The sequence below is a fragment of the Lepisosteus platostomus genome, chromosome 9, assembly GCF_059453375.1.
Source record: "Lepisosteus platostomus isolate fLepPlt1 chromosome 9, fLepPlt1.hap1, whole genome shotgun sequence".
NCBI classification, from domain to species: Eukaryota; Metazoa; Chordata; class Actinopteri; order Semionotiformes; family Lepisosteidae; genus Lepisosteus; species Lepisosteus platostomus.
Genome location: NC_142619.1, coordinates 36,010,420 through 36,026,388, shown reverse-complemented (window position 1 = coordinate 36,026,388; position 15,969 = coordinate 36,010,420). Strand labels below are relative to the sequence as shown.

At 33.3% G+C, this 15,969-nt stretch overlaps 1 protein-coding gene across 19 annotated transcripts in view; it reads left to right on the top strand.

Annotated features, from left to right (window-relative positions):
- nrcama (neuronal cell adhesion molecule a) overlaps window positions 1-15,724 on the top strand; it is a 130,659-nt gene extending 114,935 nt beyond the window's left edge. For 10 of the 19 annotated variants that reach the window (XM_088644821.1, XM_088644822.1, XM_088644819.1 and 7 more), the window contains 7 exons: window positions 3,085-3,120; window positions 3,696-3,761; window positions 5,248-5,370; window positions 8,424-8,579; window positions 9,800-9,931; window positions 10,024-10,102; window positions 13,366-15,724. In XM_088644821.1, the coding sequence (XP_088500947.1) occupies window positions 3,085-3,120; window positions 3,696-3,761; window positions 5,248-5,370; window positions 8,424-8,579; window positions 9,800-9,931; window positions 10,024-10,102; window positions 13,366-13,600 (827 nt within the window). In that variant the 3' untranslated portion in view covers window positions 13,601-15,724. Of the gene's footprint in view, window positions 1-3,084; window positions 3,121-3,695; window positions 3,762-5,247; window positions 5,371-8,423; window positions 8,580-9,799; window positions 9,932-10,023; window positions 11,849-13,365 lie in introns of those variants that run through there. The other 9 variants (XM_088644829.1, XM_088644830.1, XM_088644826.1 and 6 more) reach the window with 4 other exon arrangements.
- Window positions 15,725-15,969: the final 245 nt, after the last annotated feature.

The window sequence follows — 15,969 nt, the reverse complement described above, 5'->3', positions numbered from 1 at the left end:
TTACAGAAAGTCTTTATTTCTTAAAATTAGAACTAGCACATTGGCCAGGAAGCAAACCCAAGACCTTCTAGCTCATATGTGAAAATGCTACCACTGAACCAAAGTGTCACTCAGGTTGAATAATTTTTTTAGCAATCTTTATGTTTTTCACTGCGACAATCATGATAGGAAATGTAATTAAAATAAGAACATCATAAACACACAAAATGTTTCCAAAATAACCACAGGTGACAAGTTAAATTAGATTAAGTTGTTTATGAAGAAAGTGGAATGCCTTCCCACAACCACCTACAGTAAATACATTTATATTCATAAATTAATATTGTTAACTATTGCCATTCAGAAACTCATTTAAGTATATAAAATAAGTATATAAAAAGTATTATTGTTGGAGGAAACTCATGTTTTCACTATCTAATGTACCACAAGTGCCACTTATCAATCATCTTTGGCCAGTGAATCACAAAAATGAATGGAGTTTTTATAACAAAAGTTCTGGAGGGATGACAACAACCACGCTCAATCGTACCCAGCTGTCAGTAATTAACAATCACTCCCGTTATCCTTCCTCCACCAAATGCTATAAATACCAACGTGATTTTCTACTCTCCCTCGCGTGCGACTTTTGAAGTCCCACCTCCACCCCAACTCTACCTCTGCAGCGACCCCTTGGTTATCCTGCGTGGGGGTCCTGACCTCCTTGTCCTATGCCCAGGAGGTTGGCTCTCGGCCAAGCGGGTTAAGCCAAAATCCACTCCATAATAATTCATTACTCTTTGACTTTGGGCGTTGTCATTCCTAGTGAAAGTAAGAAATGAGTTATGAGGTTTTAATGTGCATTCTGAATGGCTACATCTGTATGCAGTACCATACCTTAAATACAGTATACATTTGCATGATATTTTGTTGAAGTTTACACTGAAAGCTATCAGATATTTTATAATGAAAATACACTTGATCAGTATCCCCATAGTAACTACTGTAATTTTACATAAATCCTAAATTTAAGGCAATCAAATCTCAAGTGGCTGTTAATGAACTGCTTTTAACACTTTACCTTCAAGAAGAAAATCCTACATTCTGTCACCATTTTGTGCTGAGCTGATTGTCATCAGATGCTATAAAATTACTAAAGTGAGGTCACACAGGTGAAGTGTTACATTTAGGTCAACAGCATAATTTCCTCTGCATTTAAGATGCCAATAACAGTTGTGTAATTTAAGAATGCTTCAAAACTACTAGATACATGATTTTCAGTGCTTTCTGTACTTATTCTGTGTACACTATGTGTGATTGTTATGTAGTTTTTGGTGTTTTGTTTTTTGTTATATAGTTAGTTTGTGTCCTCCCTTTATAGAAAATTATTTTATTTTGAATGCTTTAAGACGGAGGGGTTTCATCTGATTGCTGTTTCATCGTAAGGATCTTGTCTGGTGTATGTTGCCTATATTTCTCTCTCTTTCCCATTTTCTCATGACATTAGAGCTTATGGTCCATATTCTTTTTTAATCACATTTTTGAATCACAGCACTAATTAATAGTGTGAGGAAACCAATATCATTATCTGATGTATCTGACTGATACAGTAAGAGTCAAACTACTCCTGCCAAGCTGTAAACCAAACATAAAGTACATTACTTATAGTACAGCAACAATAACATCAAGGGAACAGGTCTGATACACACACCAAACACCCACAAATCCCCAGAGCCCCCAACTGTGGGACGCTCATTCCTCTCTGTATCCCCTGACAAGGGATATGAGGGGACCTTTCTGCATGTGGATAGATCTCAGTTTGTACTAGCCCACTAGGTGTCTCTCTACTCACACTCGCCTTGACTCCTGCATGCAGAGCCCCCTCACAGGGAACTATTTACACCCATAAATCTGTTTATTATTACAATCTGTTACAATCAATGCAAATGTAAGCATCTATTAATATGGGGCTCCATATCCATTACAGTATAGTTCAGTATATGACAATATAACATATGGGAAAGATTTAAATCTCATCTTCTAATTTCAAATTATCAAATTATTCAAATTTATCAACTAAATATGTAGAGACCTGGACTGAAAGACAAGAGGTTAAAATTCTGACAGTTAAATTCAGTTTTATGATCTGCACTCATTTATGTACATGAAAGTGTATTTCCTTTTTTAAACTGTTGAAAGCTAATGAAAATGCAATAATAAGTGATTATATAAGTGCAATAATTTAGTGAGCTAGATGTATTCTGGGTGCAACGTTACTGTTGTTTTGCAGAGAAGATCTATCATCTTGTTGCAGAAGCACAGCCTGTAGATCAGGCTGATTTACTAGAAGAGACATTGGAAGAATCATTGCACATGGAAGAGGGAAATTTCTTACCTAAATTTTAGTCTTTTCATTTGGTTTTCAGTCTTCTTACTTACGTACAATTGGCCAGACTAACACACACATATCTATATATTAAAATATAAGACTTTGTCTGGGAAAATATGTTGTGTAATTGAACTGAATTTAGTTTTTAATTTTATGATATTGGCAGAGACCATATGCTGTTCTGCTTAATATACTGTACTGTATGTATAATGAGTTGTGTACATTCAGTGTTAAAGTAATCATTTTTTTTTGGTGTGTTCAGAGAATAATATGTATTTTACACTTGTAAAGAGATCTAAGGCTGCTTATTTAACCTTGTATTTTACATACAGTAAAGGCTGAACCCCCTCCATTGTTTGAGTGAAGCATCTTCTAGACTCTGGGTCCTTGATTAGTTTACATAATCAATCCACTGTACAGTAGTTCAAAAACTAGTGTTTCAGTGTTTTCTAGTTTGACTGATTTGTAGATCCTATTTTCCTAACTGGATTCAATTTGTTTATTTTCCTTCTTTAATTGTAAAGTATTCCAAAGAGATAAGAAATTATTATTACACAGTTTGCCTTACCTTACATGATTGATTGCTGACACTTGCATTGTAAATATTGTCCTTCAAATTGATTGACTCCTTTAGGAAAACAGGTACCATTTTGCAGTTTACTCTGTGTTGTCTTCCTGAATTTACATTGGTTCCCTTTGTTTCTATGTTTTTTTCAAAGCTCATTTTCTTCAGTCCGCAGTAGATGCGGGCAAAGGTAAAATCATAATGGAATCAAGTGATTGCATGTCATTGAATAAAATGATTTTTATTTTAAGAGAGAGCTTTGCTAATTTACCCTTAGAGAGGAAATCTGAATTTGCATGTACCTCTCTTTTAAAATTCTGTCCAATGGCTTTTGCAGTGCATTGAAGTCACAGCTATGTATACATATTAGAAAACTACGATGTATTCTGTTCAAAACATTTCACATGCATTGACACAACACTAAGTAATACTAAGTGGTAGTACCAACAAGTGACAAATCCTTCACATTAAGATGCTTTTGTAAAATGTTTCTCGCTAAATCTTTCTTTCAGTGATCTATATGTTTTAACTTTGTATTCTACTTTAAGTATGTACCAGATAATGTCATTCATATCTAAAAATATAAATTTTTCTTTCAACATTTTAGATTTTCTTGCTTGCTCATTAAGTTACTTGCATGACATTATATGTATTGCATGCCTGCTACTTTCAAGTGTCTTTTACTGTCTTTCTAACTGTGTTCAATTGCCTGACATTCTAGTGTCTTTTATGTCGTTTACCTTATACCTTTCCATATTCTTCCAGGATACACAGAATCCCCTCTTCTAACTTCCCCTCTTATACAAACTCTGCGCCCCCCATTCCACAAGGGTACATCGATTTCTATAGTCAAGAAGCTGTTAATGAGTATTAACTTCTAGAGATCTGAAATATTTCAGAAGACTTTTTCCTTCTACTGTATATCACATTTGTCACTTTTTTTTAACTTTAACTGTAATAGTGATACTTCTTTTTTATATAATCAATTTTTAAACATGAGTATGCAATTATCTGTGTAATTGAATAAATGTGCGTTACAATTTATTGTAAGTTTGCACACAAGTAGGTAACTATTATACTATTATTTGTGTGACCTGGATATACTGTACTAGTTCCAGTGTCTCAGTATCATGACTGGTAAGACATTTAATCAGAGCACAGGTTATGTCCTGCAGCCCAGATATTTCTGGTTTGGGATAGTGCCCCAGTTTACATTGGATACATTGTATAAAGATTACTCAAGTAGCATTGAATAACTGGCAAAACACTATGAGAGCTGGGTGGGCTTGAATCAATAAGGTTTTTCCTTAGAGTGGCATAGAACAGCAGCTCCTGACTTGCCCGGTATCTTCAGGTATCTTACTGGCCAAGTACTTATGAGCTGGCATTGTTAATGAGAGTTGAATAACTCCCCAGATCAATTGTAATTCTCCTGGTTATAAGACACTCGGGAATATGCTGTGTTGTACAATAAACACTGCTAGTTTAACTGAAACAAAAGTTTAGACTCTTACAGCTGAATATCCTTGGAGAAAATGTGTTCTTTTTGATTCCCCCTGTGCTGGTACAAGGCTTATAATATGGCTTTAGGAGATTAACAACTGGCTTCCAGATTTCCTTAAAATGAAAAGAGTGGGTGGTTCTAATTAAAACCTTTGTTTCAGTAAAGATTTTGCCTGATTTTATGCTGTTCACATGCTATTTACATACGATTTACATAGGAGTAATTTGCAAGTTTAATTTGTTAAGGTAAAAATATTAGCAAAAATAACAGTAGATTTACCTTAAATTTTGAATATGTAATATTTAATGTCACATTTGCTGTCTATTTGTCAAAATGGATATTGTACAAAACAAGCATTGTCAAACATTTGACATAAAAAAAATAAATGAGTAATATACAGCTGACTTATATTCTCAAACACTTTAAAAATTAAATCAGCTTCAATTAAATGGATAATTGCATATTAGTTTAATGTGACTAGTATCCAGAAAAACTGTTACAAGTGTTAAACAGAAGTAATGCATATCTTTAGATCTGGTGTCCCTTTCCTAAAGTAATGCCGAGAGATAAACTAATTGTAACCTTTGACCAAGGGAATTTGCATCTATGTGAAATCTAAAGAAAAACTAAAGAGAGATAATGCCGAGAGATAAACTAATTTTAACCTTTGACCAAGGGAATTTGCATCTATGTGAAATTTTGTCTATTTTTTTTTTAGATTTACATGTTGACAATAAATCATTCTTCCAGCTGATTAACCTCTTTCTGACCTGTTAGTTTTACAGTGTATGTTCTCTCTTGTTACATACTCAGTGCGTCCCGTTGTTCCTGCGTTTGGAAACGTTAGCACCTCCGTGTCAGAGGATGGGGCTTTTATCAGTTGGGAGTACTGGGGACCAGATAAGAATGTTTATGTTGAATATATAGTAGAAAACAGTAAGCCATCATTTCACTAGTTGCTCTTAAGATTTGTTGTTAAACCTTACCGGTACTGGCACTAAAGAGTTAGGTGGTGGGTGACTCAGAGACCTTGCAGCTTTGTCAGCAGTTTATAGGTTTACTGAATAAAATATATTTGCAGAACATTTTCTGGCATCTGAGTGTTTGAGTTCAGGCTACAACACTTGTCCATTTGTACACTTGTAGCCAAGGCAATCAGTCACAATAGGACTGTACATATGGACATGAGGAGGGCATGATAAAGATAGCTGAGCTGTTGCAAAACAGCACTTTTAAAGGAGTTTCTGCAGTGATGCACAGAGCAGGTAGAAACAATGTCTGTACTCCAATTTGCATTTTATGCTATTTTATCTCTTGATCTGAAAAGGAGCAATACAGTATGTCTCCAAACATGTACTGTACATGTTTCTCCACCTCTGTGTCGTTAATGAGTTTTTTGGTAGGCTAACTCTGGTTTTCAAGGGACATGCATAGCCCTGTAGAATTCCTGGGAGCTTTCCCATAAGCTTCTGATCATGGGCCAGGAAACTGGTGATTTAACTTCTCAATTAATTTCAGTTAATTAAGATCAGCTTTGAAATGAAAATCAATATCACCCAACCCTTTTGTAAGGTGATATATTATGAGTTCAGTTGTGTTGTCCATCCTAAGTCTTGTTAAATAATCAATTCATTTTTGTTAGACAAATCAATTCAATCAAATTACTGTTGTTAATCATTCATCAATTCATCAATAATCAATCTACCTTCAAAAGTAGAGCTGCAAAGTGTCCTTGAAACTGTTTTCTAGCAAAGTTTACAAAAAGATACTTTTGTCTCTGTTATATGACTGTTCTGCATGTTTTTATTCATTTTGATAAAAAGACAAAGCTAAGGTTCTTTCTCACCTACTGCCAAACATATTTTGTACGCATCTTGTGTACTTTTAGTATTTTTCCTGTAGCTTTAAGCAGGGGTCTCAGATTCTGTTCTTGGAGGTCCTTGTATCTCCTGTTTTTTGTTCCAGCCCCCAGTAAGCAATTAAACAATTAGTCTTATTATTGTCTTTGATATACTGTAAGCAGCCATATCACCCTGCAGCTCTCAACTAGCTATGCACTGAAGCTAAGCAGAGTTAAGCCTGGTCAGTATCTAGATGAGAGGCCTTCTGGGAAACCTTGTTTGCTGTTAGTGGTGTTAGTGGGACTAGTGGGGGGCACCCACCCTGCGGTCTGTGTGGGTCCTTATGCCCCAGTATAGTAGCGGGGACACTATACTGTAGTGGGGGCCACCTTTCGGATGAGTCGTTAATCCGAGGTCCTGACTCTCAATCGTCATTAAAAATCCCCGGGCATTTCTCGTTAAGAGTAGGGTGTTATCCCAGTGTCCAGACCAAATTTACCTTTACCTTGGCCGCCAAATTGTCCCCATGTACGATTGGCTTGCTCTTGCCCTGCGATGGACTGGCACCATGTCCAGAGTGTACCCTGCCTTGCGCTTGTTGCTTGCCAGGTAGGCTCCAGCTTCCTGCAACACTGTATGGTATAAAGCGGTTTGGCAAATGACATTTTCTTTGATATACACAGAAGTTTTTCTTAAGATTTTTCAAAGAGAAATACTCAAGTACTCATGTCCCTTTTTTGAAAATTACAATTACCTTTTAAAACACCCTGAGCCTAGTTTGAAGTTTTACAATCATGAAGTTCATTAAATAATTAGACCAAATACATAACTTAGAACTCAGGTAGAACAAAACTCAAAAGACAGCAGGACCTCCAGAAACTAGGTTCAAGACCCCTCATGTATAATATAGTATTGTAATGTATTGTATTTTTCAGTATATCCAGGACCTATTATATATTTTTGCAAACTCATGCAGTGTTTCGGTTTTTGTAGGGGAATGGTAGAGATCCTTAAAATTAATTGCACCAAATTGTGCCCCTTGGAGTTTGTTTTTATAACTATCCACCTGTTTAATAATGCAAAATGCCTGTGTTTATTGGTGTGTTTTGTATGGAGTATTGGATATGCCATTTTGCCATATAAATAATTTCTCTTTTTTATTTAAATAAAATATGTTGACTAAAATGTTTGCAAGTACAAAATATTTGTGCAGTAGTTGCACTACAAAACTTCAAACAAAATACAAATAATTATGGAAATAAAAACCACATCTACATCCAAATATAGCCTAAGATTACTGTTCATTAAATTAAACCAGCGGTAGTTGAAAAAATATGAAATCTATAAATTCAAGTATGATATGAATTTAAGAGTTACAGTTACCCGGAAAGTGGCTTAGTACTGCAAAATTTCACTTGCCAACCCTTTTCAAATCCGAAGCACTGTATATATATATATTATTTAAATTTAAATTAAAATGTTAAAGACACCCTGTAACATTCAATTGTTTATATATTATACAGTATTATACAGTATATATTATACTTTCAGTTTAAATTTTGTTTTTTTTACATATATCTGATACTCCAAAACATTGAAAACGTAAAGCAGTGGTTAATACCTCTTTCTAGTAAATTGTTTGGTATAAGCATGATTTTATATTTCTAAACATTGCACCTGCATTCCAAGTTATTAAATTTATCTATATTTTTAAAATGCATTTAAAGAACTAAAATTAAGAACAAGACAAAATCCTCGAAAGTGTGCAGTTATATTGATAGAGAAAATAAAAATTAAACCTTTAATGATATAATTAATAGTCACAATACAAATGTAGAAGTAACATAAACATTATTCCTGCTTTATTTTGTTATGAATAATTTGCTGTTTGGCCACTGCTTTTAACACAATGTGTTAACAGATACAGCAGTATTACTACTGTCAAACCCAGATTTCATTTTAATCAGTCTCTAAGAGTAAATCTTAGTAAGACTGTCATAGTATTCAGTTAATCAATAAGAACTAGACAATGAGCATGTGTCAATGTAACAACAGTGATGTTGCATTAAACGTCTTGATAATTCAGAGAACTCCAAATGTAGGTTTATTTCCTTTTTTCAAATTCATTCTCTTCCTAAAATCTTTTAGGTAAAGAAGATTGGAAAAAAGAGTTTGTAAATGGCTCTCAGTCCTTTTTGATAAAAGGGTTAAAGCCAGGAACATCATATAAAGTACGAGTTGTTGCTAAAGATCAATCCGATGAAACAATTCAGAGTACAGAAGAGCTTATTATAACTGTTCCAGGTGAGGCAGCACTTGTCGGCAAAAAACAAAATTCTGCCTCATGTTTTCTGATAAATTGAATCTCCAGGAAAATCTTCCATTCAAAATGTTGAAACGTTGATATATTTGTGTTTGCTTGCATTTTCACTATTTACTAAAAAAATAGACAGTGCTCATGTGCATGGGAAGCCCTGTAGAATAAAAAATTAAATTGACTATTTAATTTGTTAAGAAATCTCAAAAACAACTTTTTGTATTGCAACTTTCAGAGTTTTAATATTAAACATACACTGTGATCTTATCAGGGTTTAGATTTCCTGCACTCTTAAATAGTGAAATTAGTTTTCTGCTTGTTACTCATGCTCAATTCATTTGCTTTGTCAGTAATGTTTCCATTTCCTTTCTTGAACTGTTTTTGTCTCTGAATAATTTTCATAAAAGTTATTTATTCATGTTGGTTACAGTAGCTTTCCAATACTGAAAGTAAAATATGAAGTTCAGAATAAAAAATGTTGATATAAAATGTCTTTGAATAAAGGGAGTCAATATACGGTACATCTACAGAAGGCTCACAGTTTGTGTAGCTTCAGTTGGATTTTTAGATTATGTTGTATTATGTATTAGATGGATTCCTTTTCTGTATTAAACAGAGGATTACTATATTTAGTACTGTCTGTACTGTATTCTTAATGACCAGCTTCAGAATGTACTGTTTAAGTACCTTTTTTGCATGGAGATGTTGATTTAATATGGGGATCAGACATACAGTATTAGCGCTGACTTGATATTTTAAATCAAACAGCGTAACAAGCTGCTTATGCAGAGATGTTTCTGATAATATCAACTTTTCAGTATTTTATGTTGCCTGGCATGGACCCTTTCATGCATGTTTTTGATATTTCTTTTGTAATTATTAACCCATTGGCTTTTCCACTTTGCACACAAAGCATATACTGCCAAGTACATTTTTAAGGGACAAGAAGGATTATTTTTACATGTCAGATCTACTGTATGTACCGTATTGCTTTCTGTATGTTTAAGGTACTGTCTGACGATTGTAATTCTGTTTATTAACACTGCCACTGTGTGTGGAAATGAGGATTTTAAATACAAAGTAATTTAGTGAATAAAGCTAATCTGGGATAATTTTTTTTTCATTTCCCAAATGTTTCAGAAAAACAAATTTCTGAATTGAATTTTCTTTAACACATCTTTGTTTCCTTTGTTTTTAATGTGTCTAGCGATGGCAAGTCGACAGGTAGATATTGCCACCCAGGGATGGTTCATTGGCTTGATGTGTGCCATTGCCCTCCTTATATTGGTCTTGCTGATAATATGCTTCATAAAGAGAAATAAAGGCGGCAAGTACCCAGGTTAGTTAAATTTCTGTATGCGTTGTCTGGAGTCTTCAACATGGAAGAGCTGTTTTTCTAGAACACACATGTCCGTTACTCTAATTTTACAGTGAAAGAAAAGGAAGATGCTCATGCAGACCCAGAAATCCAACCAATGAAAGAGGATGATGGGACATTCGGTGAATACAGGTGAGAAGTGCCTCTGTGCCCTTACAATACTCATGGAGCAATTTTGTACCAGCAGGTCTGGAGCATCAGATTATTTATTGTTGGAAAGTATACTGTACATCTTTAAACTACAGCTGCACATGAAAAAGCAAGCAATTGGTGGACTTTAAATTGATGACAGATTAAAGAAATAACAGAAAACATGCAGATGTTAGTATAATGAACATTAAGCCTTATTTTAGCCAAAGCACAAATGTGTCATGGGATGATGTATCTAACTATATTGTATGAGTGGTGGACAACTCTTGTTCCTTCTGCACATGGCTTGTTTTTGCTACATTGTGCTGTAAAGCCATCCAGTGATTTTCATTTTTTGATATTGTGAATTTTTGGAGCAAAACCTTAACAAAAACGTTATCTTGACAAAATGTATTCAATGAGAGGCCTACATATTTTGTTGTTCACTTCTAAATCATGTGTGAATCTTAATTCATCAAAACTGTTAACTTTGTATGAAATACAGTATGTATATGAATGATTAAAATGACTTCTTTATACAGATTAATTAAAAAACACATATACACCACTGTGCAAAGTTCTAGACATTTTGCACTGTCCTATTGTTTTTTTAATTATTTTTCGGTTTTATTCAAAAAACAAAGTTTTTGATTTTCTGCCGATATTAGCCTCTTTGTTTTCAGATAACTGAAAACAAAAATTTTCATTTCTATTTTGTAATATATAAAGTATCCTTTTTGGTTCATGAATGCTGGATAAAAATAAATGATTTTAATGACAAGGAACACCTGTCTGATTCTATTAGATTTTATTAGAAATTGTGATAGATTAGCTCCTTCTTATTAGCTGCATATGTATGCTTAGCTACTTTGAATTATTGTGATCCGTTTTTTGTAGATCCTGATTAACAAATTCAATATTGATAAATAATAAACTTAGTTTCTGTTGACCCAAAATCAGCTATATTAATAACTATCAAAGTTATTTAATTAGGTAAAAATTAAATTTAATTAGGGGCTGTTAAATTATTGATGTTCACATCACAGATATATTTTAGCTTCAGATTGTGCCTAATGTGTTTTGCACAGTTGTGTGTATAACATGGCAGTCTTAACAAAGTTACATTTTTTAAACCAGCTCTTTTGTTTTGTAAGGCTACTTCTTCAATTGCAATCTTGAACAGTTCTTTTATGCACTTTACTTCTGTTTTGCTGTTAAGATTTTTCTCTTAAGCAATGTTCAGATTTACTTACTCTGTGGTATATGATAGTCAGACCACTGCTTTTAATTATTTATCTTTTATATAATGTATTACATTTTAAATGTATATGTTTATATATAGTCAAGTGCTTTAAACCTTATGCTATAAAAAGAATGTTGTATGATGTGCATGGCTACTAAATTTATAATTTGCTCGATGTAAAAATGTCTTCATTGGAGTGGATTAAAATGTAATAAATATGGAAGAAGAAATATGCATTTGAAATATACAGTATATCTATGTACACAATACTAAAGTTTCTGTGTAAATGTTTGCCTTTGCCATTCAGTACATCACTTTAAAAAATAAGTAACAAATATTTTCTGTCATTTTCAAGTATGAAAAAGTCATTGTAGTGAATCAAAAGGCAAAATGTGTAATATAAAGTCTTTCTGAGTGTTAAGCATATACAGCAATTTCTAGAAATACCATCCCTTTTAGCCAAACTGACACAAACTATTAGTCAATAAAGATACAAATAAAATACACTTTCTTTTGTGTTTTGACTTTACTGGAAGCCTTTTATTTGACATGATTAAGCCTGTTTTAAGGTAATAGTTATTGAAGAAGTAATCAATCTTAAATGCGCACTTACCACTTAGCCACTTTTCTATAGATTAATGAAATAAAATACTGTATTAGATAAATCCAAAGAAGTGTACTGCAGGTCAAAATGATTGCAAAATGCAGAAAATGTTTAGAAAAGCTGAAAAACATAGAGTTTAGTAGAAAGTAGCATAATTCTTGATCACTTGTACTTACTGTAGGACCTTTTTATTATAGTTTTAGTTTAATAAAACTATAACATAATAAAAGTCTAACATAACAAAACTATTTTGTTATGTTAGACTTTTCCTGTTTTGTAAGAGATGTTCAAGCACTCTGTACCATTATAATCAGAAAGGATTCAGTAGTGGCACCTACATTAATTGCCCTATTGTGAATTTTCATTGTATTTATTGTTAATAATCATCATTAGTAAAAGACAAAGATTTAAGATGTCAATGTAGAAATTACAGACAAACAGGGGTTAACAGATGCCATTCTTTGAAGCTGCAATACAGTTTTATTGCAAAAAAACATTATTACTCGTGATGCAATAATTGTGTTTTCATTAAGTATTTCATGGCAGATTGTGGGGTCAGGACTGACAGGAATAAGAATTCACTTTTCCTCTTAGACAACTTTCATTTGTTCCTTCTGCATTCTTTATAATGGGAAATATAGGTCACTTGAAAGGTAAGGAGGTAACTGCAAGTCTGGCATGCGCAACATGATACACATGACTATGCAGTGGTGTCTGCCTAATATTAATGGCACTTTGAAAAGCTTTTTTAAAATCGCTTAAGTGATACTTATGCATCATTCACTGCCATGAACCATGTCTGGCTATCATTATTATAGTTAACATGGACTAACTGTCAGCCAAAAACAGCTTTTTTGTTTTGGCAGTTACTTGGTCCTCTGGTTGTTTGTTATTATTTTTGGGCTGAAGTCATGCTTTGTATTTCATTTGCATCACTGCGTTGGATTTTCATTTTTCATTGTCAATAAAGGTTTTGGTGAAAAAGTGTTTGATGACAATACACAGCTAGCATCTATCATAAAATCAATGACTTGTTAGCATTTACTGGCTTACAGGGGATATCAAAATAAAGTAAACAAAAATGAAAATAGTTCCCTGTTTCATGATGAAATCCAACCACTCATTGTTGGATTAATCACTTTTGTTTTTTGTCCATTACGTGTTGGGTTTTATTAATCAAGGTTTAACCAAATATCATCATAAAATAGGGAAATGGATTAAATTTGCATTGTTTTCTAATAGCACGTGTGAGCCACACTCTAATTCAAGTCATTGCAGGATATATTTTAACGTATTTATGTATAATAAAGGACATGCATATCTAATGTATATTGGTGGCATGTTTTTTTGCCTTTTTTGCTCCATTGAAAACAGAAAGAAATTGACACCTAAAATGGCTGAATATTATTTGTTTCGTAGTGACACAGAAGACCATAAACCATTAAAAGGAAGCCGGACTCCTTCCAATGGGACAGTTAAGAAAGAGGACAGTGACGACAGTTTAGTTGACTACGGAGAAGGCGGAGAAGGACAGTTCAACGAAGATGGATCTTTTATTGGACAGTATAGCGGAAAGAAGGAAAAGGATACCGCAGAAGGAAATGAGAGTTCTGAAGCTCCTTCTCCAGTTAATGCAATGAACTCCTTTGTGTAATCTGGAAGTTGGAACTTCTCAAGTGACTGTACACGTTCATTTCACAGGCTGTTCCATTACACTGTGACCTGCCACTACATGCACATACTGTATGAAACCATGACAAGAGAAATAGGCTAGGTGCTCTAAGAGAACATAAAAGCAATATGGAGAATGTATGGCAAGAATAGGCAGACTGCCTAACATGTTTGGTGATAAAGAGAACTGGGATATGTTTTTGTTCTGTTATTCTTTGCATAAATATATTTTTTTCTAATCATAATGAATTGGCAAGTAAACTGCATAAAACCCAACATCTTTCATCCGCTTCTAATATAGTGCATGAGAATAATAACTAAAAATAATCTTCTATCACACTTTATAGCACACAAAGAAAAACGTAGTGTATGCAGTTAAAGCAGTGGATTCATTTTTGACTAAACCGTGCACATCTGAATTACTGGGTATGAATTTTGTTTTATTGTCAAAGTGTTATATTGGTATTATATTAAAAAAGGCATCAATGTCTTTGTGGACATTGCTTTGGAAATTGTGACTAAATGTATAGCTATTATTATATGTCTTTTTGCAAGACAGGAGCTGTTTGTATATAATTGCAGAAAAAATATATATAGATTGGAAATTGAGGATGTATGTTTATGCATAGGGCTCTGATCTTATAGTACTTGTAGTCACCTTAATATTTTAAAGATTCAGCATACTCTCACAAATGTACCAAGACTTGGGTCAGTGTAGTAATTTTTTTCAACAGAGATTTTTCATATTGCAATTGCACTAATTAAAAAGGATGCTCAAACAACCTAAAAATATCAAAATCCATAAACATAACACACTGATTTTTGCTACTGTATTTGCAATTCTGACCAACAAGGCAGCCAGTGATGTAAAAGTGTTTTTTTTTTAAATGTGTGTGTTAATGTTTCAGAGTCCTGCCTTTAGCATTGAACAAAAAGTCTGCTTACTGTATGTCCACTCAAATGTTTAAAACAAAACAATTGTCTCTCTTCTTGCAGTCTCACAAAATGGGTGGTGAGCGTCCTTCAGTGAATAGTGCCTTTGTAGACACAGTATTATTTCTAGATTCATTCACAAAAAAGCTTCATTTTGGTTAAAGGAAAATATAAGAAAACATCTTAGCATGTGCTTCTTAACTATTATGGCTGCACATGATACTTTTTTAAACTATCAGTAATTGAAATAATTAACCATAAAGGTACTAAGTATATCCATTCCATAATTCTATTATAGGGAGACTATTAATGTAGTTTCCCTTGCTTTGCCAATTACATACTGTAGCAGCTGTAATGTCTGAGAAGTACAGTAGCTGCTAATTGTTTTCTGTTTATTCTCATTTTCAAAAACACCTCTGCAATGGAGCAATATTGGAAACACACAAAATGTTGACATCTTACCAAATGCTTCCTCCACTTCCATTTGCACACAGGAGAACTGGGAAGTTCGGTCACAAAGATTAAAAATTCAATTAGGCCTAAAACTTGTACTCCTTGTAGAAATGCCAAGAGCCTTGTGAGTGAAAATACTGGAATTTCATAATTTGGGTGTTCATAACTTGCATCAAGTTTACATTTAATTTTATGCTTTTGTGTGTAGATATTTTGTTGAATTTGTAAATATACCCTAATTTGCTGTAGACTCATTAGGCCTAATATGTACTGTGTATGAAATACTTTGGCCAGTGAAGTGCATTGTATTGAATATTATCTACTATACAGTTTCCTTTGCTGTGAATTTGTAAATTTGTAACTCACAAAATGCAAGTCTTGCAAGGTTTCTCACTAGCTCTAAAGCAGGTTAGAGAACACAGTATGACTTCCAAATTGTATTTTTTGTTAGGTGTAAAATGTTTCTTTCTGACCTTGATGCACCTTTTCATCATTATAGAAAACCAACTCCACAAAGGCCTCCAGAAACAAAAGCACCCCAAAGTGCTAATTCCTCTTGAAATTGCAATTCTGTTACTGTAGGTATGAAATGCCATTCTGGTTAATGTGGATGCTGAATGAGACTGTGCATGAAAGGCTGCCAAATTGGTTATTCAGTAATATCGCAAGATTATTTTGTATTTGAATCAAAATAAATGTGGTTTCAGGATTTCACTAACAATTTATTTATCTTTTATTTGTTTCTTAAATGGCTATTATTCAACATTCATTGGGAAATCTTTTATTCTGTGTAAAGCAAAACAATATTTAAAAAGAACTACAACCTTACATCCTTTCTTGAGCTTAGAATTTAAGGTATTTCAGCTTTTTTAATTCATTATAGAGAAATATACTGTACTCTAGAATGAGTAAATATAATTTATAGATTCTGATAAGACAAACCATAATAGAACATTCTATTAAATA